At 37.9% G+C, this 27,505-nt stretch overlaps 1 protein-coding gene across 1 annotated transcript in view; it reads right to left on the bottom strand.

Moving 5' to 3' along the window:
• Positions 1-27,505, bottom strand: part of NUAK1 (NUAK family kinase 1) — a 61,101-nt gene that overhangs the window by 25,642 nt on the left and 7,954 nt on the right. The window contains exon 2 of the mRNA XM_034403520.3: positions 6,548-6,668. Within this exon, the coding sequence (XP_034259411.1) occupies positions 6,548-6,668 (121 nt within the window). The remainder of the gene's footprint in view (positions 1-6,547; positions 6,669-27,505) is intronic.

The following is a 27,505-nucleotide window of genomic DNA, read 5'->3' on the forward strand; positions in this document are numbered from 1 at the left end:
GTTGTGGGGGGAAAAGAAGAGTGTACACTATATACAACACTTTGGGATTCCAAATCAAAGATGGGCTATGACTCTATTGAATGAATGAATAAATAAATGAAAGAATAAATAAATGATTTTTTGAAACCATCCATCTACTAACACCTTAGTTAATATCACTTTTGGGTTCCACATGAGTAAGGAACTATATATTATTTTTTTCTTCAAATTCTAAAAGTATATGAAGTATTGCCAGATGGGTTATTTTTCTACTTTTTTTTATTCTAGTTATTGAATACAGGACTCAGGGGAGGGAGGAGAAAGTTAAAAGAAAAGTAAGGGCTTTTCTTTTTAAGTTGAAATGTATGCCATGATAATCAAAACGCTTCTGGAGAAGCCAGCTTAATCCATCCAATCCTTAAAAATTACTTGAAAGTACTTTCCTTCCAGCTGCCATCAAAAGGCTGCCAATTACAATCCTGCGGAGAAGATGGAATTTCTTCTGATTATGAATGGTGAGTCTGCTTCTTACCGGTAATACAAGAGACACATTTGTTTTAATCAAGTTCCAAAAAGAATTCTGAAAGAAGAAATCCTTTTTATATACATGTGGATTTGGCTACAAGTGAAAATGGCTAGTTTGTCTTGATGCTAAGTTGATAAATGCAGAAGTGAATCACCTTTAACCACACAAGGTTAAAAGATTCAAAAACATGGATTCTGTTTAAAGAAAGCACATGTTTGGAATCCTGATATTATTAAAGGTCTTCCAGCTCTTACTACGGAGACTCAGTGCATTCATTAGCCAGTAGTCTTCATTTTTTCCAGATGCAGAACCTTCAACTCCAATATAGGTTTTATTATTTGAGACGGGGGGAGGGGGGAGGTTTTGCCAGATGTTAAGTTTTTCCTCTCCCTTATCTTTCCCCCTTACTTCTCATTTCTTTCTCTCTCTTTTTTCTATTTTCTTCCTCTCGCCCATCTTTATTCATCATTCATATATTTAGTATGCTACAGAAGAAAAAAGGGGATTTAATTATTTAAGTTATTTTACTGATTAATATTTTTTATTTATTACATTATTTCTATAGCACCGCTTTATAGAAAACCTGAAAGCAGTTTACAATAACCATTCAATAGTATATATGACAATGTTTCTTGTTATAAATTTTGATTTTCTGATTGATTTCTTTTTTAAAGAAGAGAATCCAACATGAGAATTGAAGATTATTTTCAAAATGTAATGCTATTGTAAGACACATTCACCTTGTAAGCAGCATTTTGCTACAGTATACTAGAATTGTTAATTGATGGACTTTCTTACAAATGTTTCTTTGTTTTCACTTACGGTATCTTTCAGTCTACAGACAGCCGCAGAAATACAGCTTCAAGTTTGCCTGATTCTACTTCAGAAAGGGCCATTATGTAATGTAATTATTTTAATGAATAGCATTAAACCAGATACAAATTTGCACTAAACAGAATTTTGGGAGAATATTTGGTCCATTTGTTTTCCTCATGATGACACAGCAATCTTCCCTTTCTCTGCTTCTAAAGCCTGTTAAAAATTTTACGTAATTAAAAAAAGTCAGTTATTCTTCAAACAAACAAAAACCCTTTAAAATACTTCAGTATGTGATTCAAGCAATTGGAATTGGACTTCCATTAATCCTATAAGTTTTAACTGATTCAATTAATAGGTCAGCAACTAAAGCTCTAACAGTAGATTAAAATATACTGGTAATTCCTTTCCAAAATTTTCTGTGGGAATAAGATAACAAGAAACATCTCTATGGAATCTCCAAAATATACCTGCTTTCTTTTCCCTATTCCCTATTGGATTAAGGAGAAATTTAAAGAACTATACATATCAGCATAGCCAAATACTGTGTTTCCCCGAAAATAAGACCCTGTTTTATATTTTTTTGAACCCCGACATAAGGCTTGGCCTTATTTTCGGGGAGGTTTTATTATTTTGGGGCACGTGGAGCAAGATGGGGCTCCTCTTGCCATTTTACCTGATTTCCAGCTCTGTCTCCCTAAACCTAACCAGAGGAAATGGTGGGGACCAGCTGTGCATACATTTAAATATTTTTGAGGAGGGCTTATTTTCAGGGAGGACTTATTTTCAGGGGAGGCTTATTTTAGCACATGAGCTCAAAAGCTCGATTGGGCTTATTATCAGTGGATGTCTTATTTTAGGGGAAACAGGATAGAGACGAGGGATAAAGGGGGAGGGATCAAGGTTGCCTTGTCTTGATTCTACTTAGTAAAAAAAGTAAGACAGAATCTTTACCAAGCCTTCAAAATTATGCATTATAACTATAACAATAAAGTAGAGTTCCAATGGTGCATGTGATGTCTATTTCCTGACCTGGCCTACCTTAAAAGATAGACAAAAACTCAGGTGGAGGTTGTCTTTTTTTTTTTTTTTTAATTTGATTTATATGCCGCCCTTCTCCGGAGACTCAGGGCAACTTACAATGCGTTAAGCAATAGCCTTCATACTTTTGTATATTTATACAAAGTCAGCTTATTGCCCCCACAAACTGGGTCCTCATTTCACCTACCTTTGAAAGGATGGAAGGCTGAGTCAACCTTGAGCCTTGGAGAGATTCGAACCAGCAGTAAATTGCAGGCAGCTGTGTTAATAATAGGGTGCTTAGACCACTGTACCAGCAAGGCTCTTCCTATGGATTAAGGGCAATCCTGAGGCAATGCTGTCTGTTCTTGCACTGCCAAAAATGAAATATGAACTGTCTTTGTGCAAGAGGTCCTAACTGAAAATTATAATTCTTTTCCATAGTTGATCAATGAGAATGTGAGAAAAGGAAGCATTTGCAAGACATGCCAATTTTCTCCTCTTCGTACTACTCTGGATGAACAAGAAAGTTAAAATCTTCCCCAGCTTGGAATCAGGCTAAAAGATATGCCATACTTCTATTTTACATTCAAAGATCCCATTTTGTCTTTGCAATAATTAACAGCATTTGCTTATACTGGCAATCAGCAATGAAAATGCTGTACTAGAGGAGCAAGGCCATGAACCATGGCTTCCACAACTTGTAGTCCATGCAGTATGTGATCTTTTGGAACAGAACAGAACAGAACCTTGGAGGTCTTCTAGTTCAGCCCCCTGCTCAAGCAGGAGAACCTATACCATTTCAGATAAGTGACTGTCTAGTCCCTTCTTAAAAACCTTGAGTGATGGAGCACCCTATGATTTCTGAAGGCAAGCTGTTCCACTGGTTAATTGACCTCACTGTTAGGAAGTTTCTCATTAGTTTCAGGTTGCTTCTCTCTTTGATTAGTTTCCAACCCTTGTTTCTTGTCCTGCCCTCTGGTGCTTTGGAGAATAATTTGACCCCCTCTTTTGTGGCAGCTCCTCAAATACTGGAATACTGCTATCATGTCACCCCTAATTCTTCTTTTCTTCAGATTAGCCAAACCCAAATCCTGCAGCTGTTCTTCATACATTTTAGTCTCCAAGCCTTTGATCATCTTAGTTGCTCTTCTCTGAACTTTTTCCAAAGTCTCAACATCTTTTTTGTAGTATGGTGACCAAAATTGGTTGCAGTATTCCAGGTGTGGTCTTACTACGGTTTTATAAAGCGGTATCAGTGGTGAAATTAAATTTTTTTCCCTACCAGTTCTGTGGGCGTGGCTTGGTGGGGGAGGTGTCTTGTGACTGAGTGGGCATGGCCAACTCGACGTCACTCACAGCCATACCCACTCAATCACATTGACCCTTCCCACCAAGCCACACCCACAGAACCCAGTAGGAATTTTTTTAAAAGTTCTATTCTTCCTTTTCTCTTGTCACAAGATGCCTGCAGCCGCAGCCTCTTTTTTTTCGGTGAGCCTGGAGGCACTTCTTGCATCGAAAGATGCAGTGGCTGCAGACTTCTTGCAAGCGAAAGTTACCGCGGAGCCGTTCCCCATCTTGAAGGTGCCACCGCCATCACCGCCCTGTTCCATGGGCTGGCCACGCCCGCGCACACCCAACCTGTCACTGATGAATGAATAGTGTGCGTATGCATGGCCAGCACATGGAACAGGGCGGCGATGGTGGCTGCGCATTCAAGAAGAGAAACAGCTCCGCGGTAACTTTTGTTTGCAAGAAGCCTGCAGCCTCTGCATCTTTCAGCGCAAGAAGCACCTCCAGGCGCACAGAAATAAAGAGGCTATGGCTGCAGGAATCTCGAGACAAGGGGGTGAGATGTGGGCTGGCGGGGAGCCCAGCAGCAACGGCTCAGCCCTGGCTTGCCTTCCCTGGCAGCCAGCCGTGGGAGAAAGCTAAGGACACGCCGCATAGCAAAGGGAGAGCAGGCAGTGGGCGGCGGCTCCGGGGCAAGGCCAGAGAGCCAGGGAATGGTGCATTCCCCAACCCGGATGAGGCGGGTGGTGAGCAGGTGGTGGCTCCGGGGGCCTGAGGAATGGCGCTTCCCTGGGCCCTGGCCCCCGACCCAAGGCAAAGGGTGAGCGGGCAGCATGCATTGCTTACCTTTGGTGAGCTGAGCAGGTGAGGCAACTGGCAAGGTGATAGCTGGGCCGCGTGGTGAAGGGAACTTATATTGGGGGTGGGTGGGCCTAGCAGCCAGAAGCGCAGAGTGGCCGGAAGTGGTGAGCGAGCCGAAAGGGACGAGCGAGCCGGAAGAGGTGAGCAGTGAACAGGCAACCGGGCAACCAGGCGGGCATGGGAGGGGCCAAACAGGGGTGATTGCTATCGGTTCGGCAAACTCAATCCAATCGTCCCTAGCGGTTCACCTGATCTGATCCGAACTGGTCGGATTTCACCCCTGAGCAGTACTAATACTTCACGTGATCTTGATTCTATGTCTCTCTTTATACAACCCAGGATTGTGTTAGCTTTTTCTCTGGGAAGCCTGGCAGACTAAGCTTTGGGGATCCAGCATGCTATTTTCGCTGGAATACTCTCTAACCATCTTACTTCACAAATCAGTTAGACGTACAGCCCCATATAAATCAAGAACTCAAAACTACTCTTCAAATTAGTGAATCATGAACATGCCTCTATCCTTAATTGCTTTAATATCTGTGAATATGAAAGTAAGATGTACACTTATAATTACACTCAATTTCTGCCTTTGCAACTACGAATCAGATGAATAGCTATTTATTTGTTTTAGTTGTGTGACACTCAACTCCAAACAATTTGGATGGCTCACAATACCCTAAACTTTATAATACAGAACAAGAAACAAAAAACTCAAATCAGAGCAGAAAAAAGAAAAAAAGAACAAGACCGTAAATATTCCAAACATTTTCATCTAACATTCAACACAGGGGGCTCCAGCCACTATAGTCCAAAAACAGCCAGCTCTTTATGGACTTCCTTTATTTGTACTACAGCCTGATCATCAAAATATTTAAGCCACGTTACCAATGTAGGCTCCATGGCATATATGGCTTATTTAAATGACACAACCACATGTCAATAAAATAAAATAAAAATCATTAAATGACTGAAAATTTGCAAGTGAAAAATTGAATCAGAGTTTGGTATTCCCATCAAAGTCGTCTAATCAGACATGTGCCAGTTACAAATGTAGGAAGCAACCACCTACAGCATCTTTGCCCAGGTTACACTGGTTTAAATTAAATAAACTGGAAGCAACTAGGTTGGACTTAAAGGTTGTTTTATGTTTTATATTAGTTTATAGTTCCTTATAATAGCACAAGTGTAAATGACATGGATGGCAGCTTAGGAAAAAATTGCTTGCCAAAAGAACACATTTTAATAAATGCTTTATCTAAAGTAATGGACACTACTAGGCAAATATGAAAACAAAAAAAATTCAACAAAGCATCTGGAGACAATTAATACAGTATATACTATTGTAAGACACTACTTTCTAAGTCTCATCTGCTAAATAGATGTCTGCAAAAGCAAGATCAATTTAGAAGGTCCATATGGGTTTGCTCTAACCACCTACTCTGGGATGATAATGTTTATACTATTGTCATAACAGCTGAAAGTTTGATCCAAACTGGACTCAGATTAAAAGAATCTTAAATAAAATCTTTCCTCGTCTCTGGCCTTCATTTATTTTTCCTATGTCTGCAAAATTCTTTGCTCCACAGATTCTCAGTTCTGAGAACCATCCAAGTTCATTCAGCATGAAGCAAAGTCACAATACTACACCTATCAATGAACCCCCTGAGAAAAACAATGGCTGGAAGTTTGGATTCTATACGATTTCTATGGTGGTGACAATATTGTTACATGGTTTTGATACACTGGAGATGAATTCGTTTTTGAAGCTTGAATGAGGAAGGAAACTGCTACTTGAATATACAGTATGCATAGTGACATCTAGATTTTGTTGTAGTTTCTTGGCCTGAAGTTCCTTGAGAAACTAATCTCCAATGGTACAAATATTTTAACAAGTGCCTCTATATCAAATATCTGCGATGCTTCGTTCATGAACATACCTTAACCATGTCATCCAAGGAAATACATTGGAAAAGTAGTTATTGTAGAAAAATCTGCTGGTATTTAAACTGCTTTTAAGAAAACTTAAATGGTATAAATGATGTCACTAACCTTCATATATGGTGATGATATGAGGATGGCTGAGAGATGACATAATCTCAATCTCCCGTCTGATGTGTACCATATCTTGTTCATCCTTAATTTTGTCCTTACGGATGGATTTTATTGCAACCTATAAATTCAGGAAATTGACATTACTCTTAAAATAAAGTAATAAAAGTAATCTATAAGGAGAGTTCAGAAAATAAATAAAGATGGTTGATGCTGATAAAACATGGAATGAGCAAAATAAAATTTATATATGCATATATGTGTGTGTGTGTGTGTGTGTGTGTGTTTGGAGGTTTTCATGGGTATTTTTATGTAGGTCTTTGGTTATTTGGGTTTTCTCCCGTGTAAAATTGGAAGTGTCTTGGCGACGTTTCAATGAAGTCTCATTCGTCATCTTCAGGCTGGTGTTTTCGGCTTCGTGCTCCTAGAAGCACGAAGCCGAAAACACCAGCCTGAAGATAACGAATGAGACTTCGTCGAAACGTCGCCAAGACACTTCCAATTTTACGCGGGAGAAAACCCGAATAACCAAAAACCTACATATATATATATATATATATATATATATATATATATATATATATATATATATTCTTACTTCTTCGTAGGGTTTATGTGTGTTTTTCTTCTAGCCAGGTTTTCCCTTGGCTAGCCTTGGCTACGTAGGGAAAACCTGGCTAGAAGAAAACACACACACACACACACACACACACACACACACACACACACACACATATATATATATATATATATATATATATATATTTCTTTTGATTCATAGGTATAAATGTGCGATATTTTTGCAATCAGGGTTTTTTCCTATGTTGAAAGATGTTAAAATGGCCATGGTGGGATGAAATCTCTATTCATCACTTTCAGACCTGTCAGACATTTTATGTTGTTTCTTCTGTGACTTATGGGAGACTGGGATAGAGATTTCATCCCACCATGGCCATTTTAACATCTTTCAACGTAGGAAAAAACCCTGATTGCAAAAATATCGCACATTTATACCTATGAATCAAAAGAAATAAACATTTGACCTCTACAGGGAGGAGTCACAAAATATGGGTGTGTCTGGCTGAAGAGGTCTAAAAAGGCCGAAATAGTGCTATCCCAGTCTCCCATAAGTCACAGAAGAAACAACATAAAATGTCTGACAGGTCTGAAAGTGATGAATAGAGATTTCATCCCACCATGGCCATTTTAACATCTTTCAACATAGGAAAAAACCCTGATTGCAAAAATATCGCATATATATATATATATATATATATATATATATATATATACATACATACATACATACATACATACATACATACATACATATACATACACATATACATACATATATATTTTGCATTATGCCAAATACCATCCACATTGGAAAAGGCAGTAATAGCATACTTGAGATATGTGTTTAGTTATTTATTTCTTTATGATTATATGCCCCAACTAGCAAAACACATTTATAAGATGCTTGATTATTATACTGATACCATGGTTTCTTATGTTTCTTCACAGCATATATGCACATGAAAAAATAATAAAAATCAAATAAAAGTTGAGTTGAGTTGTGCAAATTTTAACTCCAAAATTAAACATTGGAAGTTTCCTGGATAGGCCAAAATTCTTTGTTGTTGTTGTTGTTACTGTCTAATTTCATATACAAACTACAGTATAACAAATTTTTAAAAATCTAAGATATGAACTCATGATCTATTTCCATTAGCTATGATTCCACAAGAAAGTCTTACTTCTCATATTGCTCTCTGAATCCTGAACTTCCATATTTCCTGAAGCACTTAGTAATCACTCAGTAACCATACCCTTCCTGCATCCTTCCTTAATCATCTGAGTAGATATCTACCTCCCCCCCCCAAAAAAATCCATGGGAACAGAGGAAACAATAGCCAATCCTTTATCATAATTGGGCAGTCATGGAAATATATATTACATGTCAGAGGCAAGAATTTAAAAGGCTACCAAGATCAAATTGGGCAAGATGTGGACATCTGAACCATCCATATTCCGAATGAATAAACCTCTGCCTCTATATACATATAATTTCCTTTAAAATACAAGATGCAAGTTTTCAAAACATAGATATGCAACAGCTGAATCATTTTAATGCATAGTAATTAGACTTTTATGATACAATTATTTGTCAATGCTTCCGTCTGCTTGATATCCAAGATTATTTGGTTCAAAATATATAATTTTTCATTCCACAATATTTCTGAATAATAGTCCTTTTTAAACATATATTATTAAGTCTTATCTTTAAGTTAAAATGAAGTAGGAAACTTTCTATTAATTTCATTGTGTGATTTTAATTTTTACTATCAGATACTAGAAGATAGAGGAAAATACATAAAAGGCTATCAAATGTATTTAATATACATTATTATTTTTAAGGCTGATTCTGCATGTTATTTCACCAACAATACAAAATATTTTATGAATAACTATGGAGTTATTATTCACATGCTATGAAACATTAGCTTTGTTTAGAGTACATTTAATTTACTATTTGATTTACTCAGGAATAGAATTGCATATTATTTTCAAAATAAGTAATTTATTTTATTTAGGTGGAGAATATGAACAAAAAAATGTTTCTATCTTCTGGTTGCAATGCCAATTTATTTTAGTTCCTGCCCCTGTACAGTAAAGTCCATCATCAAATTTTTAAAAACAAGATTGCAAGGATTTCCTGCATAAAACCTCTATTCTTCTAGGAAAAAAGGTGATCTTCATCATGGTCTCCTATAATATAAAACTTACTATATTTCTATATTCTTTTTATATCAAACTTTAATTTGAGAGATCAGTTCAACTGTCTTATTGTTAGTTAGGCTGGATGTCATTTTAAATACATATTTTTCAGTGAGGAAATGTAAAATTTGTTACTATCAGTTCTGTGGGCGTGGCTTGGTGATGGTGGGGTAATGTGACTGGGTGGGTGTGGCCAACTTCCCCCCCCCCTTTTAAAAGCATTTTTTCTACAAACTCTTCGGCCAAAGAGGTTGTTAAAAAAATGCTTTTAAAAGGCTCTGACGATCCCAGCTGAGTTGCCTGATTGTCAGAGGCTTTTTTTTCTTTTAAAAGCATTTTTTCAGCCGAAGAGGTAGAAAAAATGCTTTTAAAAGCAAAAAAAAAGCCTCTGATGATCGCGCGGCTCAGCTGGGCATTGGGGGGGGGGGTGCAGGGATTTTTGCTACCTGTTCTCCGAACCACCCGCCGCCATCACTATCAGATCAGGCGATCTGGTCCGAACCGGAAGCATTTAACCCCTGGTATTTTTTAAAAAAGAGAAATCCTTGAGCAATTCCTGAGGGACAGAAAGCAGTTTCAAGTGTTCAGAAAAGTCTGGTTTTTCTTTTTCTTTCATTCTGCTCTGTGGGAGAGGCTATGAAAGTGCATATATTCTAAGCATGAAAAAAAAAAAGCATGTGGGTGGTTTTTGGATCCATGCATGCATTCCTAAGGAAAAAAATAAATATAGACATTGATTTTAAAATATGTATAGCATAGAACAGTCCTGTATTTGGTTCTCAGAAAGAATGTTAAAAGGATGTTATTGTCAAACATAGAAAAGAATAAATTCTTCACCATTTTGGGTAAGGGAAACAATCATACCACATAGGGAAGGGAATATACTTGGGATCTCAGTCTACATGATCAATAGGAGATGAGAGCATAAATGGCATGCAGTACAAAAATCTAACCCTGAAAAACAGAATATAATTTTTGATTTGTATAAAACTTAACAAATGCTCCTTCCGAACTCTTTTTAATTCAGATCTAAATCTCATGAAGAGTTGCTTTACAAGTAGCCCTTGACTTACAACCACAACTGGGACTTGAATTTCTGTCACTAAGTGATGCAATCATAAAGCAAGACGTCACATAACTTCTCTGCATCCTGCCTTGCAAGGTAAGCCCTAGAAATGGGGCAGCTCGTCATGCCTTGGAAAGCTGCCCCAGATCAGTCCTAATCTCCCACACCACCTTGCAGCACAAGCCCCTGTGGCTTTCCCCCTCCTTTTTCACAGCATAAAGCCAGTCCCAGCCTCATTCATTCACTCTTTGGAACAGTTCTGGGCCTTTTTCCTTTATTTATTTTTTTTTCACAGTGCAAAGTCAGCCCCAGCTGGTATTCTTGCTTCTACATCTTGTCAGCAGTAGAAGCAAGTATACAGTGAAGATCAGCTGGGGCGGCAGGGGACCAAAAGTGCACAGGTGGGTGGGTAGGAGATGGGCAGGTGGGGGCTGTTCAGCGCTTCTGCAGTCATAAAAGTGGGCAGGCCGCCAGGTGCCCAAAACTTTGATCCTGTGACCAGAGAGACACTGCAATGTCCATAACTTTGGCCATGGGTCATAGATCTTTTTCTTTAGTGCCGTCATAAATTTGAACATTCGCTAAACAAATAGTCATAAGTCAAGGACTACCAGTATACTCTTCCTTCAGAAGAATACTTCAATATATTACAAGGTTTAAGAGCTACTGTTCAATTCTTAAACATTAAAATTGCTTTAATTATTAATATCTTTCAAAGTAAGCACAGATATGGTAATATAAAAAGCTATAATGTAAGAAGTTTTTCCTTCCTGGCCTTTATTGTTGGCACTGATTGCACACCAGATTGTCATGAGGAGGATGTTTCTAGCCTTCTTGGAGAGGATGGGGATTTAAATTGGGACTTTCTACATACAAAGCTGGAATTCATCCAGTGTTGGATAATCTTACGTACCAACTCTAAATAGAAAGGAGATTTTTTTTCCCCCTTTAAATTATTAATACAAAGTTTGGATGGGATTCAGTGAAAAAAGATCATCCTTTGGATTACTAAATATCAAGTCATTTAGATTTTTGAAAGGTAAGCACTACTTCTCTGAAATGAAAAACATCTTATTGGCTATTGGTTTAAGGGACAGTGAAATATGTTTCTCCCAAACTAATGAAGTTTGAGAGAAATCTTCAAGGGCAGCACCAAGTATAACACAATATGTACAAGATTATAAGAATATAAGAGGCAAATCCAAATGATGTTGTTCCATAATTCAATGAGAGTAAAAATAGTATCACAAAAATATTCCATATTTTGACCATAAACTTCAGTAAAGCTGTCTTTCAATTTTTACTCTTTTTCTTTTTCTTTCTCTTTTTCTCTCCCTTTCTCCCTCTTCCTCTTCCACTGTCTCCAATTTTCTCTAGAATAATTCTTCTATGTTTCAAGTCCTCTTAGGACTGGAGGACAGTTGCTGGACACTCACAACTGTGCACTCTATCACAAGATAGAAAAATATACCAAAAGAGCTGATTTCTAATAACACTATCCAAGGAAATATTTCAACAAGTCTGCAATGATCCAGAAATGTTTTTTAAAAATAATTATAGTTTGAAGCTTTTTATCTATCCAAATGGCCATAGAATTTAACAATAGCATAGATTCCTGGATAAGATTATAATTTTAGGTGCCAAAGTATGCCCGAAAAATTGGGTTTGTTTTAGCCATACATGGGCTTACATGCAAGTATATATGATAATATATTTTTAAAGTACAGGTATATCCATATAAGCCGTTCTGCAGGTAAGCAGACCCTCAAATTTTTATTCAAAATATCATAAAAAATGCACCACCCACGGATAAACCAATTGTGAAAAGTAAAAATACAAAAATTTCAAGGATTGGATTACTCGCAGATGGTGCATTTTTCATGATATTTTGATTAAAAATTCAAGAGTTGGCTTATCCAAGGACAGGCTTATAGATAAATATATACAGTGTTGTTGCTATTTCCTTAAATAAAATATGACTACCAAGTTTATGTGAAAGTAAAAAGCAAATATAATAATAGTAAACTATACACCGACTCTTTATATATATTCTAATAAAAACAGATTCAGGGAGAAGCTGTAGACCATTCCTCTTGCTCTCCTTGAATGTCTATTTTACTGTGAGTTAAGACCTGGAAACATGTTTGTTTCATTCTTAAGTACTATATCTCATATTATTGGAGAGAACAACGTAGAATAATCCTGCATTTCCCACCCTTTTTTGGGGGGGGGGGGAATCAGGATAGGTGGTAGATAGACAGATATTTCTACGAAATTTGGATTTATGTATTTTAATTTATATGGCCAGGGTTTCTAATTCATGATAACAGTGTTGAAAGAAAATATAGAAACATAAAAAACAAGAAAAGAAAAAACAATACATGTGAAAACAGCAACCAGGAATAAAACAATAATAAATTAATGTAACTGATGGACATGCACAGCCCCACTTCCTGACCCCTGGCCTAGTGACATAACCAAGACTTTAAGACCTTATGTAAGGCCAAGAGGGAAGAGGTCAATGTGATCTCTGGGGGAATCATATTCCAAAGGGTGAGGGCCACATTTTTCCTCAGCCTCACTAGGTAGCATTCCTTGGCAAATGGAACACAGAGCATACCTCTTCTGTCTCTAATGGGACAGATAGACATAATCAGCAAGAGGCAGTCCCTCAAATACACAGTTCCAAGCCATGAAGGGTTTAAAATTGCAGCCAGGATCATGGATTGAACCCAGATTCAAACTTGCAGCTTGCAGAGCAGTAACATGTGCTGATTGAGGAGTACACATAGCTGTTCACACCATTCTATACTAGCTATATCTTCTACCGTAGATGCTCTTTAAAGGCAGCCAGATGTAGAGTGCACTGTCGTCCATTCAGGATGTGACTAAAGCATGAATTATTTGGGCAGAACCTTGTAGTCCAGGAAAGGGAACAACTGGTAACCAACAGGAAGCTGTGCAAAGGCCCTCCTGGCCACAGCTGCGGCTTCTTCCCTACCCTAACCCTAACTTTAGTTGTATACTGTCTCTGTATGTGTAGGGGAAATGCAGCACTATCCACAGCTAAAGATGGTTTATGGTTTTAGGAAGACAAACAAGGATACTTGATGGATTATCAGATGACGTTCCTTCTAGGCAATTTGAATTTTGAATTATTATGATGATTTGTCATAATTGGACCCAGCAATATTGGCTAACTATCGTCCTGTCTCCAACCTTCGCTTCATTGCGAAGGTTGTTGAGAGTGTGGTCGCGCAACAGTTTCCACAATTCCTGGAGGAAACATCCTATCTGGATCCGTTCCAGTCAGGTTTCAGGTCTGGGCACAGCACGGAAACGGCATTGGTCGCGCTGGTTGATGATCTCTGGAGGGCTCGGGACAGGGGTTATTCCTCTGTTCTGGTCCTATTAGATCTCTCAGCGGCTTTTGATACCATCGACCATGGTATCATGCTGCACTGGCTGGAAGAGTTGGGGGTGGGAGGCACCTTGTTACGGTGGTTCTCCTCCTTTCTCTCCGACCGGTCGCTGTTTGTGTTGGCAGGGGGGCAGAGGTCGACCTCGAGGCCTCTCATTTGTGGAGTGCCGCAGGGATCGGTCCTCTCGCCCCTTCTGTTCAACATTTATGTGAAGCCGCTGGGCGAGATCATCCGTGGCTTTGGGGTGAGATACCACCAGTACGCTGATGACACCCAGCTGTACATCTCCACCCCAGGCCACCCCAACGATGCCCTTGAAGTGATGTCCCAGTGCCTGGAGGCTGTGCGGATCTGGATGGGGAGGAACAGGCTCAGGCTCAACCCTTCCAAGACTGAGTGGCTGTGGCTCCCGGCATCCCGATATAGTCAGTTGACTCCATCACTGACTATTGGGGGCGAGTCTTTGGCCCCCACTGAAAGGGCTCGCAATCTGGGAGTCCTCCTGGATAGGCAGCTGTCTTTGGAGGAACATCTGACGGCTGTTACCAGGGGGACCTTTTATCAGGTTCGCCTGATTCGCCAGTTGCGGCCCTTTCTTGATCGGGATTCCCTGTGCACAGTCACTCATGCCCTCGTCACCTCTCGCCTTGACTACTGTAACGCTCTCTACATGGGGCTCCCCTTGAAGAGCACCCGGAGGCTCCAGCTGGTCCAGAATGCAGCAGCGCGGGTAGTGATGGGAGCAACATGGCGCTCCCATGTAACACCACTCCTGCGCGAGCTGCACTGGCTCCCGGTGGTCTTCCGGGTGCGCTTCAAGGTGTTGGTTATCACCTTTAAAGCGCTCCATGGCATAGGGCCTAGCTATCTCCGAGACCGCCTGCTGCTACCGATGACCTCCCATCGACCCGTGCGCTCCCACAGAGAGGGCCTCCTCAGGGTGCCATCAGCCAAACAATGTAGGCTGGTGGCCCCCAGGGGGAGGGCTTTCTCTGTGGGGGCTCCCACCCTCTGGAATCAGTTGCCCCCGGAGATAAGAAGAATCCAGGACCTCAATGCCTTCCGTCGTTCCCTGAAAACCTATCTTTTTCAGCAAGCCGGGTTGGCTTAAGAAGAAATTTAAAAATTTTTAAATCCTTTTAATTAGTCTGCGATTTTTAATTTTTTGGGCCAAATTTTATATATATTTTTAAATGTTTTAATATTTGTATTCTATGTTTTTTATCTTGGCTGTACACCGCCCTGAGTCCTCAGGGAGAAGGGCGGTATATAAATTCGAAATTAAATTAAAAATTAAAATTAAATAATTTCTCTAATTTTAAATTCATCCACTTACAATTTTAATTTTAGGTACAAATAGTTCTCAGCATTTCAGAATTTCTGGTTATTTATCTACATTTTGTGTTTCCACAAAAAGATAAATTTCTATTTAAAAGAATATCTAAATTATAAGTAGAAATAAATGTTATTTAATCTTGAAGACCCAACAATAAAAAACAAAATGATTTAAAATATATTTCATTTCCCCAACACTCTATCCTAATTAAGTTTGTGCATTTTATTAAGCCCATCTGATTTCTGATTTAAAAATAGTAATTTGATACAGCTGGAATTCTAATCTATGTTTGGAACAGAATTTTAGTTTGGAAAGGAAAGAATAAAAATAAACATAGTTCCCTGATGGTGAGAAGTATATTTCTGCCATTGGGAAATATGCTTAAAATGTATCAAATTGCTTTAAAGCATTTTCACCTTTAATAGTTCCTTCATTACATATACCCTGTTTTCCCAAAAATAAGACATCCCCTGATAATAAGCCCAATCGGGCTTTTGAGCGCATGCGCTAAAATAAGCCTCCCCTGAAAATAAGCCCTCCCCAAAAATATTTAAACACATGCACAGCAGGTCACACCATTTCCTCTGGTTAGGGTTAGGGCAGGGGTCTGCAACCTTAAACACTCAAAGAGCCATTTGAAGCCATAAAACCCTTCCCGTGCCTGACTATTTCTTGAGCGGCCACAAAACTAGCATATGTAGTTGAATTAAATGTTCTGTTTTCTTCTGAAACTTTTCTTTTCTTGGATTTATCCATGGTTGACCTACCAGGGTTGGATGTTGCACATTGGAGGTTGTAATGCATATTTTGAGTGACAGGGAGCCTCAGCAGAGGGGTGAAAGAGCCACATGCGCAGGGTGGATAAAAATCAATGATTTTTTTAAAAAAATCAAAAAAAATCAGATTTCTTTGATTTAAATCGGATTTTTTTGATTTAAATCGGATTTTTTTGATTTTTATCGAATTTATTTTAATAAAAAACTTTTGGGGTAAAAATCTATCGTAAGATAGTTTTCTATTTAAGATACATAAATAATTTAGTTTATTCAGCATGAAATGGAGCTTAGTTATGCAGCATGAGGCTGTATATTCTGCAACACTGGGACTATCGGTGAGTCAACAGTGGGTCAAAGGAGAAGCAGAGATGACAGTTGCTCTTTAAAAATTATGATTTAAATCGAGTTGATTTAAATCAAGCCTTTTTACTAGTGATTTAAATCATGATTTAAATTGTGATTTAAATCAACTCGATTTAAATCAAATCCACCCTGCACATGCGGCTCCAGAGTCACAGGTTGCTGACCCCTGGGTTAGGGAGACAGAGCTGGAAATCAGGTAAGATGGCAAGAGTAACCCCATCTTGCTCCACGCACCCCAAAATAATAAGACCTCCCTAAAAATAAGGCCAAGCGCTTATTTCAGGGTTCAAAAAATTATAAGACAGGGTCTTATTTTCGGGGAAACACAGGTAGATAATATATTATAAATTATGTATGTTTATTTGGTTTATTGAGTGATCCAAATTGCAGAATAACTATGATCCTGGTATTATTATACGAAATTATTTCAAATCAAAACCAGGGAAATTTCAGAGGATTTTCCAGAGGAAGAGCAAGGTTTTGAAAGTTAAGGATGGGACAGTTAAATTGCTTGCACATATCAATTTTTCTGTTCCCTTAAGCCAGGTTGTCTCCATATACTGTGTAGCTTTAGAAAGACAATAATGTACATCTAAAATCAAATTCATTACAGGCAGCCCCCAACTTATGACCAGTAGCTTAGCAAGTGTTCAAAGTTACAACATACCCTCCAAAAGCAATCTATCATCTGGTTCTAGAGTTCCAATGGCTGCATACCTTTCCTCTCGCGGTCACATGACTGCATTTCAGGCGCTTGGCAACCATTTCACCTCATGCCGGTTGCAGCATTCCATGGTCACATTTTGCCAGTTTTCAGCTTTTTCAGTCAGTTTCTGGCAAAAAAAAACCCACCTTAGGAATACATTGATTCCTCTAATAACCACTGGGTTCGTATAATGTCCACTACTTCGTTCATTTAATGATCCCTGCAATCTGTTAATGACCACCACAAAACATGTCATAACATTGGATCTGGTCAGGTAGGTGCCTCAAGTTACAACCATCATGATTTACGAAGGAAATTACAGGTGAAATTACAGTTATAAATTGAAAACTACCTGTATTTAGAAGTGATACAAACCTAGTATTTAGGGGGACTGTTAAAAGATTTTACTACAATAATCCTAAAGAGCAATCAGTGGGACAATTTGCAGTCAACACAAGCTAATTTAAGTGTGTCCTCAGGTGTTTTGAATTTGCTATTATTTTCCTTTGCAATTTACATATTTTATTTTTCTGCAATTATTTATCTTGATGCCATCTGCCTGTGAGGCCTAAAAGATTCCAGAAAGAATACAGATAAAACTGCAAAAGAGGAAACTTTAAAATTAAACTCTTTTATTACATTTTTCTTGCAAATAGCATCAAGGAGCAAAGATGCATTATTTATGCATAAGAGTCAAGAGATCGAAACACCTTAGACTTTATTTTCATTCTTTGCACATTGACTCTAAAATGATTTTATTGTGATGGTTTAAGAGAATTCATGTAAATAATTAACAGTTTGCAATATTTAACCTCAATATATCTATATAAAAAAGACTAAAAATGTATGATGCTTTACAATTCATATGCTTCAGCTTGAAAAAAATACTTCCCTTTTAGGCATCACAAATCAAGTATCAATGCAATATGTTACTTTAATAATTTGATGTATTCTTTGTACAATAACCAGGATGCTTTTAAATTGCAATTTCATTTTCTCCATTTTTCTCATTGGAAGAAACATTCTTTCAACAGGGAGATTAGAAGATTAGAAGAAAATATTTAGTCCCTCAATGATGCACAGATTCAAAGAGAGCCTGTGTAATTAAAATAAGCAATTATATCCTAAATGATTTATGCTACAGTTACGTAAGCCAAAGGGTGGAAGGTACATTTGCAACTCCCTTCCTACCCACATGTGATAACAGGATTTTTATGCGTACTTCCTGAACTCTGCATGCTAAAGAATGATATCCCTTCATTGTTTCATACTTGCTGTACCTTACAGTGCAAATGCAACTTGGCTTGTATCCCGCAAAAGTTTCTGGAAAATTGTATTTTTGCACTTAGAAAGAATAATGCACCATATTTTAATTAATTCAAAGTAAATCTGGTAGTGCAGACTTCGTTTGGAGGATTTACCTAGGAAGCAACATTTAATGATGTTAATACTTATATACATGTCTGTGTGTGAGAGAGAGAAAGAGACAAAAAGCTTCAGAAGTTCTGTAATAGAATCCTGAATTACTTTTCTCTCTTAGAGCAGTGATGATTATAGTATGTGGAATGTTTACAAATGATATAAACAACACATACTTTGGTGTCTAGTTAGTAGGAACAAGAATGTAATGTTGCTAACGTATTTCCTAAATTTTGTACTTTAAAAACATGAGGAAAAAAGGTAGCTCGAAACAGCAAATAGCTGAAATCAAACCCTTTGTGGTTACAGAATATCTATGATTACCAGAACTTCACACATTTTGTCATCCAAAATGACACATGGCAGGAAGGAGAGAAGTAACTTGAAACAAAGAAGAGAAATCTGGAGGAACTCTCAAAACGTCAAAGACATAACCTGTTTTAGAAAACAAGCACCAAAAATTATCCCACAAGAAGTGCCATGAATAAAAAGAAACCCGGGTATCTTTCAAAGCAAACTCATATCTCATCCAAAAAAGGGGTGGAGAAGTTCTCAGAAAGTTTCACAACTGGAATGAAAATGAAAACTGTTCCACAACTGTAAACATGAAGCCATCATTTTGACATTAGCAATGTTGACCAATACTGAGTGCCAAGTCCACCAAAAAAAACCTAAAACTGCAGTTATATTTAGTTTGTATCAAAATTGCCTAACTTTTATTTATTTTTGGTCTTCATTTTCACTTGGCCAAATTGGTGGCATTTCTTACAAATGGGTTGAAATTGGCAGACTATTTCAAAACCTGACCATGTGTCATTCCATTCATGATAAACTAAATCAGGGGTAAAAAATTTGTTCCTGGCCTTACTATGCCCTACAAGTCCTTTTTATCCATCCTGTGCAGGGCTAGACAAAAGTGTCTTCTTTTTTCTAAATACCTGTCTTAATTTTAATCTTTTATCTGGTTGATGCAATTTTTTTTTTGCTTCCTATATATATGAAAAGGGAATGCTTTTTTACATAACAAGAATTCTTTCTCTCTTGCTTTTACACCAGAAGAGGCATATTATCATATTTTACATGCAGGAGAAAACTTCACTTTTCAATGGAGCTTTCATTCCCAGTCTTCTGCTCATAGAGAAACTCAATCATGAAGGTGCAGTTTGGCTCATTCATGATGTTTCTCAACCTGATTTGAATATATTTCATTTATTAACCTTGGTTTTTAATCATCAACTTCCAAGTCTAAATCCATTTGTTTGAAAAAGCAAAGTATCCAACATATTACAAGATCTTCAAAATAACTTTTTAAGAATAGCAAACAGAGAAAAATTAAAAATAAGCTCTTCCAGATGGCTGAATTAAAGTGCTGACCAGTAGTCCTTGAGCCAGCAAAAAAAAAGGTACCAGGGAAAGAGGGAAAAATACTACAGCTGAAGTGGGATAGCAAAGGATGACTTTAAACTGCTTCAGTTGGACATGAGACAAAGGAGGCATCAGAAGAACACAGAAGGGGTGGGGGGGTGGGAAACCATGAGCATACTTTTATAAACCAGACCATGTGTGTGCCGTGGTAAGAGGCATGCAAAGATAAAAAAAACAACCAAGAACTAAGCAAGATAAAGAAGGTAGGAGATATAACCAAATCTAGATCTTGGCTTCTTGCTCTTCAAAGGAGCTTAAATTCAAAGGCCAACTTCAAATACTAATTTCAATTATTAATTTGCTAGCAGCACCAGGAGTCCCAATTCAGACATAACACTATTTTTTCCCTACTGCACTGTACATACCAGAGGTGGGTTTCAGCAGGTTCTGACCAGTTCTGTAGAACCAGTAGCGGAAATTTTGAGTAGTTCGGAGAACCGGTAGTAAAAATTCTGACTGGCCCTGCCCCCATCTATTCTCTGCTTCCCAAGTCCCATCTGATCGGGAGGAAATGGGGATTTTGCAGTAACCTTCCCCTGGAGTGGGGTGGGAATGGAGATTTTACAGTATCCTTCCCCTGCCATGCCCACAAAACCACGCCCACAAAGCCATGCCACACCCACAGTCACACCCGCAGAACCGGTAGTAAAAAATTTTGAAACCCACCACTGGTACATACAGCAACTCCTGGTTAATTTAGCTGTTCTCACTGACATAGGAGCAAGTTGGAGTGATTGAGCATTAAAAAGAATTCAGGCGTAATGTTTTGTTTATAATCAAGTAACATAAAACAAGGATTCATTAGAATATAACTTTGCAATAGTGAATGGTTCTCTATGAAACCTGTGAAGGTAAAATTATTTATTAATAGGGTCCCTACAATTCATTTCTAGTCTACATTTTTATTTATGAAATTTACAGACATCCTGGGGAGGGATACTGAGACTATTTGGGCAATGATTATCACAGTCATGGAATCTCTTTGCCAGGGTTATGTCTGATTTTAATTTTTTTACCTTTTAAGTGTTAGGCAGAGGGACGCGGTGGCTCAGGGGCTAAGACACTGAGCTTGTTGATCGAAAGGTCGGCAGTTCAGCTGTTTGAATCCCTAGTGCCGCGCAGGGGTGGGTTCTACTTAACTTTACTACTGGTTCGCATTGTGTTTGCGCGCGTGTGCACGCTCTTCTGCGCATGTGCAGAAGCTTCTGCGCATGTGCAGATCACCTATGCTGACATCCGGGTCAGTGGGCGGAGCCTCCCACCCACTGACTCTGCAGTAGGCGGAGCCTTCTTGTGAACCGGTCCAAACCAGGGGCAACCCACCACTGGTGCCACGTAACAGACTGAGCTCCCATTACTTGTCACAGCTTCTGCCAACCTAGCAGTTCGAAAGCACGTAAAAAATGCAAGTAGAAATATAGAGACCATCTTTGGTGGGAAGGTAACAACGTTCTGTGCGCCTTTGGCATTTAGTCATGCCAGCCACATGACCAAGGAGACGTCTTTGGACAGCACTGGCTCTTCTGCTTTGAAACGGAGATAAGCACTGCCTCCTAGAATCGGGAACGACTAGCACATATGTGCGAGGGGAACCTTTTACCTTTTTATGTGTTAGGTAAACATATTTGTTAATCTATGAAGTCACTTTAAAAAATGTGTATCAGCACTCTCAACTTCATACATTGTTCAGAGTATAAGACTAGGGGAAGAAGTTTTGCCTAGTTCACATCCTTTAAAAAAACAGATATTGTAAGTTAAATCAATTTCTTTATCACAAACATGATATACCACCACATCCAGCATATAGAACATTTTATTCTGGTTATTTTAGCTAGAATTTAATTTCAGCAAATACTATAAAACATGCCATTCCGTAGAGAACTATTTTAAAAACTTGTACAAATAGCCCTCAACTTACACCATTTGTTTAATAACTGTCTGATCTGAAGTTACAATGCTGAAAAAAAGTGTCAACTTGTCCTCACACTTTGAACAGTTGCAGCATTCCTGCAGTCACATGATCAAAATTTGGGCAATTGGCGTATATTTACAATAGTTGTGCAGCATCCTGGGGTCACACGGTCACCATTTGTGATCTTCCCGGGGATCTTTTGACAAGCAAAGGCAATGGCTTAGGCCCAGGGTACTTGCAGGACCATCTCCAGCCGCTCTCCCACCGTCCTGTGCGCTCTCACAGAGTCGGCCTCCTCAGGGTGCCGTCAGCCAAACAATGTTGGCTGACGGCCCCCAGGAGGAGAGCGTTCTCTGTGGGAGCCCTGACCCTCTGGAATGGATTGCCCACCGAGCTCAGGACAGCCCCCGACCTTCTTTCCTTCCGTCGCAAGCTGAAGACGTGGCTCTTTCGTCAACTCAACTGATCCGTTTGGCGGTACACTGTCATAATTTTAAACTGTTTTTAATAGGGTTGCTGATTTTAATTTTATTTCATTGTGATTTGTATTGGAATTTGTCATTTTGTAAGCCGCCTTGAGTCCCTAGGGAGAAAGGCGGCATATAAATCGCAATAATAAATAAATAAATAAAATGGGGGAAGCCTGATTCACTTAACAACCACGCAATTCACTTAACCCCAGGAAAAGTCGTAAAATTGGGTGTTATTCACTTAATGACTGCATCACTTAGTGATGGATGTTCTGGTCCCAATTGTGTCAGTTAAGGTTTACCTATACTGCACCATGGGAATCAACCAATTTAAGCCAGTCTTTCTGACTTTAAAGTTTCTATTTAAGTTATCCGAAATGAAATTATTATGCTATTACATCAGAACCTAGAAAAATATTTCCTCTACTTGGCAAATCAAGTGAAGTGGAAAAACCAATTTAACACAAAATGAAAAAAAGGATCCTACTAAGAATTAAACTCTTTTTTTTTTTACAAATATCAATAATTCCAATAATTGTTAAAATGAAAACTGCTTTGAAAACATGGCATGAAAATATGATATGAAAACATAAAAACATATTATAGTATATTATTTCATTAGACTCTGATGAAACATATATTCCCATGCAATTACTTTTATATTGCTTTAACAAGCGCACAGGAATGAAGCTATAAATAATAATGATACCTTGCAACAGGACAAGTGAATTTGTACAATTTCTTCATAAATCCTGTGACTGCATTTGATAGCCTAATCTTAGCAACCCCTTTTTTTAACTACTGACTTTGTTCTGCAGTGTGCTCTATAATGTTCATACCAACTTAAAAGCATGCTCGTGATTGAATTAGCTTATATAACAGGATATAAAATGTCATAGCAAGTTTTGTTGGAATGATAATGAGAAGAATTTGTGCACAAAATGAAACAAAGATGCTGGCTCCTGTGCCAAACATTCATTTGATGGCAACACTTCAAATAAATTATTTCTTATAACAACTGGATTGTTATATTCTACAACGACATCCCAAGCAGCTACCCAGCTGGGCTCAATAAAGCTATTTTCCAATGTGCTGTATATATACACGAACACCCATACTTCCCAGATGTTCTCTGTGTAAAACATCTGGTTTCAAATGCATAGGAAAGTCTTTCCAAAAACCTATTACATTTGTTTAATGGACTCATTCAGTTCAGCTAAAATATCCTGGAGCAGACTGGATTTCTACTCTATAAGCTCCATCTGCAAAAAGCAGAAACAGCAAATGAGAATTCTTTACATGATTTATGCTGCCTTTATGATCATCCAGTTCATAAAGAACAAACTTAGCTCAACAGACAATAACACAGACTGTTTTAAATACATCCTTAATATACTTTCTCTGTTATACTTTCCACTGAAGCAAAAGACTTAATTCTGAAGACACAAGAGATACCAACAGCCATGTAATTTCCTGTTTTCTTTTCCTGATAATTCCAAGAATCTCAGGAATTCATAGTATATGTGGCAATGCTTACTTTTCTTACTATCAAGAGGCTGGAAGAAGACAAATTGCACTACATAGTGACTGATTTAATTTATCCTCAAAGTATCCCAGTGACAAGGGGTGTGGTGGCCTAGTGGTTAAGACACTGGGCTTGACAACTAGAAGGTTGGCAGTTCAATACCCAAATACTGCATGACAGGGTGAGCTCCCGTTCCAGCCCCAGCTCCTGCCAACCTAGCAGTTTGAAAGCATGCAAATCCAAGTAGATAAATAGGTACCACTTTGGTGGGAAGGTAACAGTATTATGTGAGCCTTGGCCTATAGTCATGTGGGCCACATGACCACGGAAGGGTCTTCAGACAATACTGACTCCCTCAGCTAGGCAATGGAAATGAACACTGCCCCCTAGAGTTAGATATGACTGGATAAGGGAAACCTTTACTTTTACCTTTTTTTTAATCCCAGTTATCTGTTCCAATAAGTTTACATATGAATTTATATGATCTGAATTCATATCTATGTGTCTGCTAGTAGCCTCATATTTATTTTAATCCTAGATGTATATTGATTCATTTCATTGAAGTGGGAAAATCTGCATATCTTGGCTGAACATTTTCTTTTCTGGACCTAGCAATAAATTCAATTTTCTCAGATTTCATTTCAAAAATCTTGAAGATATTTTATTTTATCTTTAAAAAGGCTGATCAGGATGAATTTTGAGAGTTCTCTATGCACTGCCAGTTAAGACTTCAATGGTTTGCCTGTTCAATGCATAGAAGAGTCTCAAAATTCAGCAATAAAATAAATTTTTATTAAAATAAAAATAAAATAAATTTCAAGACGGCTGACATATGCAAAATTAGTTTCTACCTGAATAACTATAAATAACTCTTAAGACTTGGCAACTTGATTCTAGTTGCACAGAATCTCCATACAGGTCAAGAAAATCCAAAAAGTGGAGAGGTCTACAAGAAGAAATCTACAAAAAGAGGTCTACAAGAAGAGGTCTACAAGAAGAGGTTAAAAAGTAATCAGTAACAATCACATCAAGCCTATTTTATGATAATGTTAAGGGACCCAACACCAAAACTAACTTAAACCCCAGGGGAGAAAGCATTGATTTATGTTTGTGGACAGTAAACTGAGTAGTGATGTAGGTAGTATATAAATATTCCAGCAACAAACCAACAAATGATAACCAAAGTCCAGATGAGCATAGCCCTGACTCAGAAGCTGTTTTTTCCAAGAGGGTGTCCAACCAGGAGAGCCCCAGGCAGAAGCGGTCCATTAGACTTATGTCAGATAACACATCTCCCTGCCAGCACTGTCCACAGCAAGATAAGGTTTTACTAAAATGATAAAATATTCATTTTGATGTCACAAAACAAGCACTAGTCCTTACACACTTACATTGTGTAAATGATGCATGTAAATAAGGAATTTCTGTCACAATGCAGTGTATACTATTCACTTCTTGGAAATCCATGCCCTCTTCTCATAAAGATATGCAAAATATTTTAACAATATATTACAGTTAAAATCAAACAAATAAATAAACCTGAATCATACTAAACTTTTGATCATACTGATAGTAGGCAAAACAGCTGGAAAAAAGAAAGTGATTGAAAAAGCGATAAAATGCAGTAACAAAAACCAATCTGAATTTACTGTATTTATGCATTCCATTATAAAAGGTGAGTGATATGAAAACAAGATTATTTTTTAAAAAATTCCAGATCATCATATGTTCAGGTTTAAGCAGTGCTCTAAAATCATTTTCTGGGGTTGATCATGCAAGACTGAACTGAAAATCATTCTTAATTAAAGGAGGGAGGGAGTATATTGTTCAGGTTGGCAGCCATACTGACAGTGTAATTATGACCTGATTACAGGCATTTAAACCATGCTAATGATCATCATTTGCATGTTTCCTGATTTCTGTAAATATTTAGTTGCCCAGAAAGATATAGCATTCAATCTACAATATATCTACATTGAAATTTCTACTGGAGAAGCTTAAGTTGAAAATTAAATATATATGAACATTAAAAATGTTTTAAATAATATGATTTTTTTGCTACAAATCAATTGTCATTTTCCTACCACACTTTAAAAACACACTGTACAGTAAGATTTAAAAATAATATTTTAAAAGAGTGATTACACATTTATGCACAAATACTATGAAATACACTCAAGTGCTTCCACTAATCAACATAGTATTGGGAAATACTAGATAGAATTTGGAGCCAAAGGGAGACAAAACAATTTGGGATCAGGAAATTTTCCCAAGGAAGGCTGGACAGAATTGTTTCGTAGTAACTGAGAACCTGAGCATCATAAACTGGGCTCCAAAAAAGAATCTTACAATTTTTAGGGCTACTTGGGTAATTTTTAAATCATTCTATAATCTAAACAGCAACTTCCTCTAGATTGGCTAAGGATATTTATTTATCTTCCTTGGGATAGCATGATCTTAGTAAGGCATACCTATTTTCAACAGGGTACACCAGATGGTAGTAAGACTGGATGCAAAAGATTAATAAAAAGAATGGCTTTTTTTTTTGCCTTTGTTAAATTAACCTTGCCCATGCTTGCAAATTAATGAAGTTGTGGCCATCTTATAATCATAAACATCAATTTATAGGAAACCTGTAATGGGTGCTATTCAATGCATACCCTATCATTCTACTTATATAAATGTAGCTTGGAGCAGATGTTTTCCTATGTACCAAATAGCCCAGGTTCTGGCGCTGGGGGCATCTTCAAAAGGGCTCACATAGAGGTCCTCCAAACCTTATTGAACCTTCAAATGAATTCAGAAGCTCACTTCCCAGTGGTTCACACAACACAAATTAAGATTCCAATCTTGATAAACTAAGAAGTGGGCTGCATGTCTGGAATCAGGCTGTATTCTATTCAGATTTTGTTTCTTAACTCAACTCTCTATTTTATAAGTGGGGATCATGGCTGGGGAATATGTATGAACAATCTAAAACCAGAGAAACCTTTGAAATACATAAAATGATGAAATACTATTGAAAAATAACAAGCTCTACTAAGCCATGGTCAACTTTAAAAATTAATTTGGTTTCCACAATATGCTAAGCCATACTGAGCCAAACTAAATTAAATCACCATCATAGTTTAGCTCAATGTCTAGCATTACTTAGTGTAGTGTCTAAGATGTTGGACTAGTTCTAGTAGCTCAGCTACGACTTTGAGTTATACAAAGTAAAGGTAGTAAACAAAGTAAAGTAAATTATCAATGTAATAAATCAGGTGTGTCAAACTCAAAGCCCACGGGCCACATCTGGGCCACAGGGTGCTTAAATCCAGCCCACAGGGCCGGTCTGGAAATATCAAAGGACCGGCCCGCTGTGCCTCTGACAGTTAAAAGGGGCCACGTGCGGCTCCCCCATGCCTCATTTTCACCCTCCATGGCCTCCTGCAGCACTCTGCCGGCCGAAAACCAGGCTGAAAACTGGCCAAAACCAGGCCAAAAAAAACCCCACTGCCGGCCCACGGAGGAGAACTACAATACTGATCCATCCCTCAAAGAAATCCAGTTTGATACCCCTGTAATAAATATATAAATATTGTTTGACAATAACCAGATTCTATATCATACTAATCCTGGAAGCTTTTTTTCATAGCCATTCTTTCTTAAAATTAATAGTTTCTCACAAATAGTTTTTATTCATATCCCCTAAATATATAAGATCTGAATAAGCATATGTGCACTAGTTTTACAATACTAGACCAGTTTACTTTTT

Source organism: Pantherophis guttatus, chromosome 7, assembly GCF_059756535.1.
Source record: "Pantherophis guttatus breed Tessera chromosome 7, ASM5975653v1, whole genome shotgun sequence".
NCBI classification, from domain to species: domain Eukaryota; kingdom Metazoa; phylum Chordata; class Lepidosauria; order Squamata; family Colubridae; genus Pantherophis; species Pantherophis guttatus.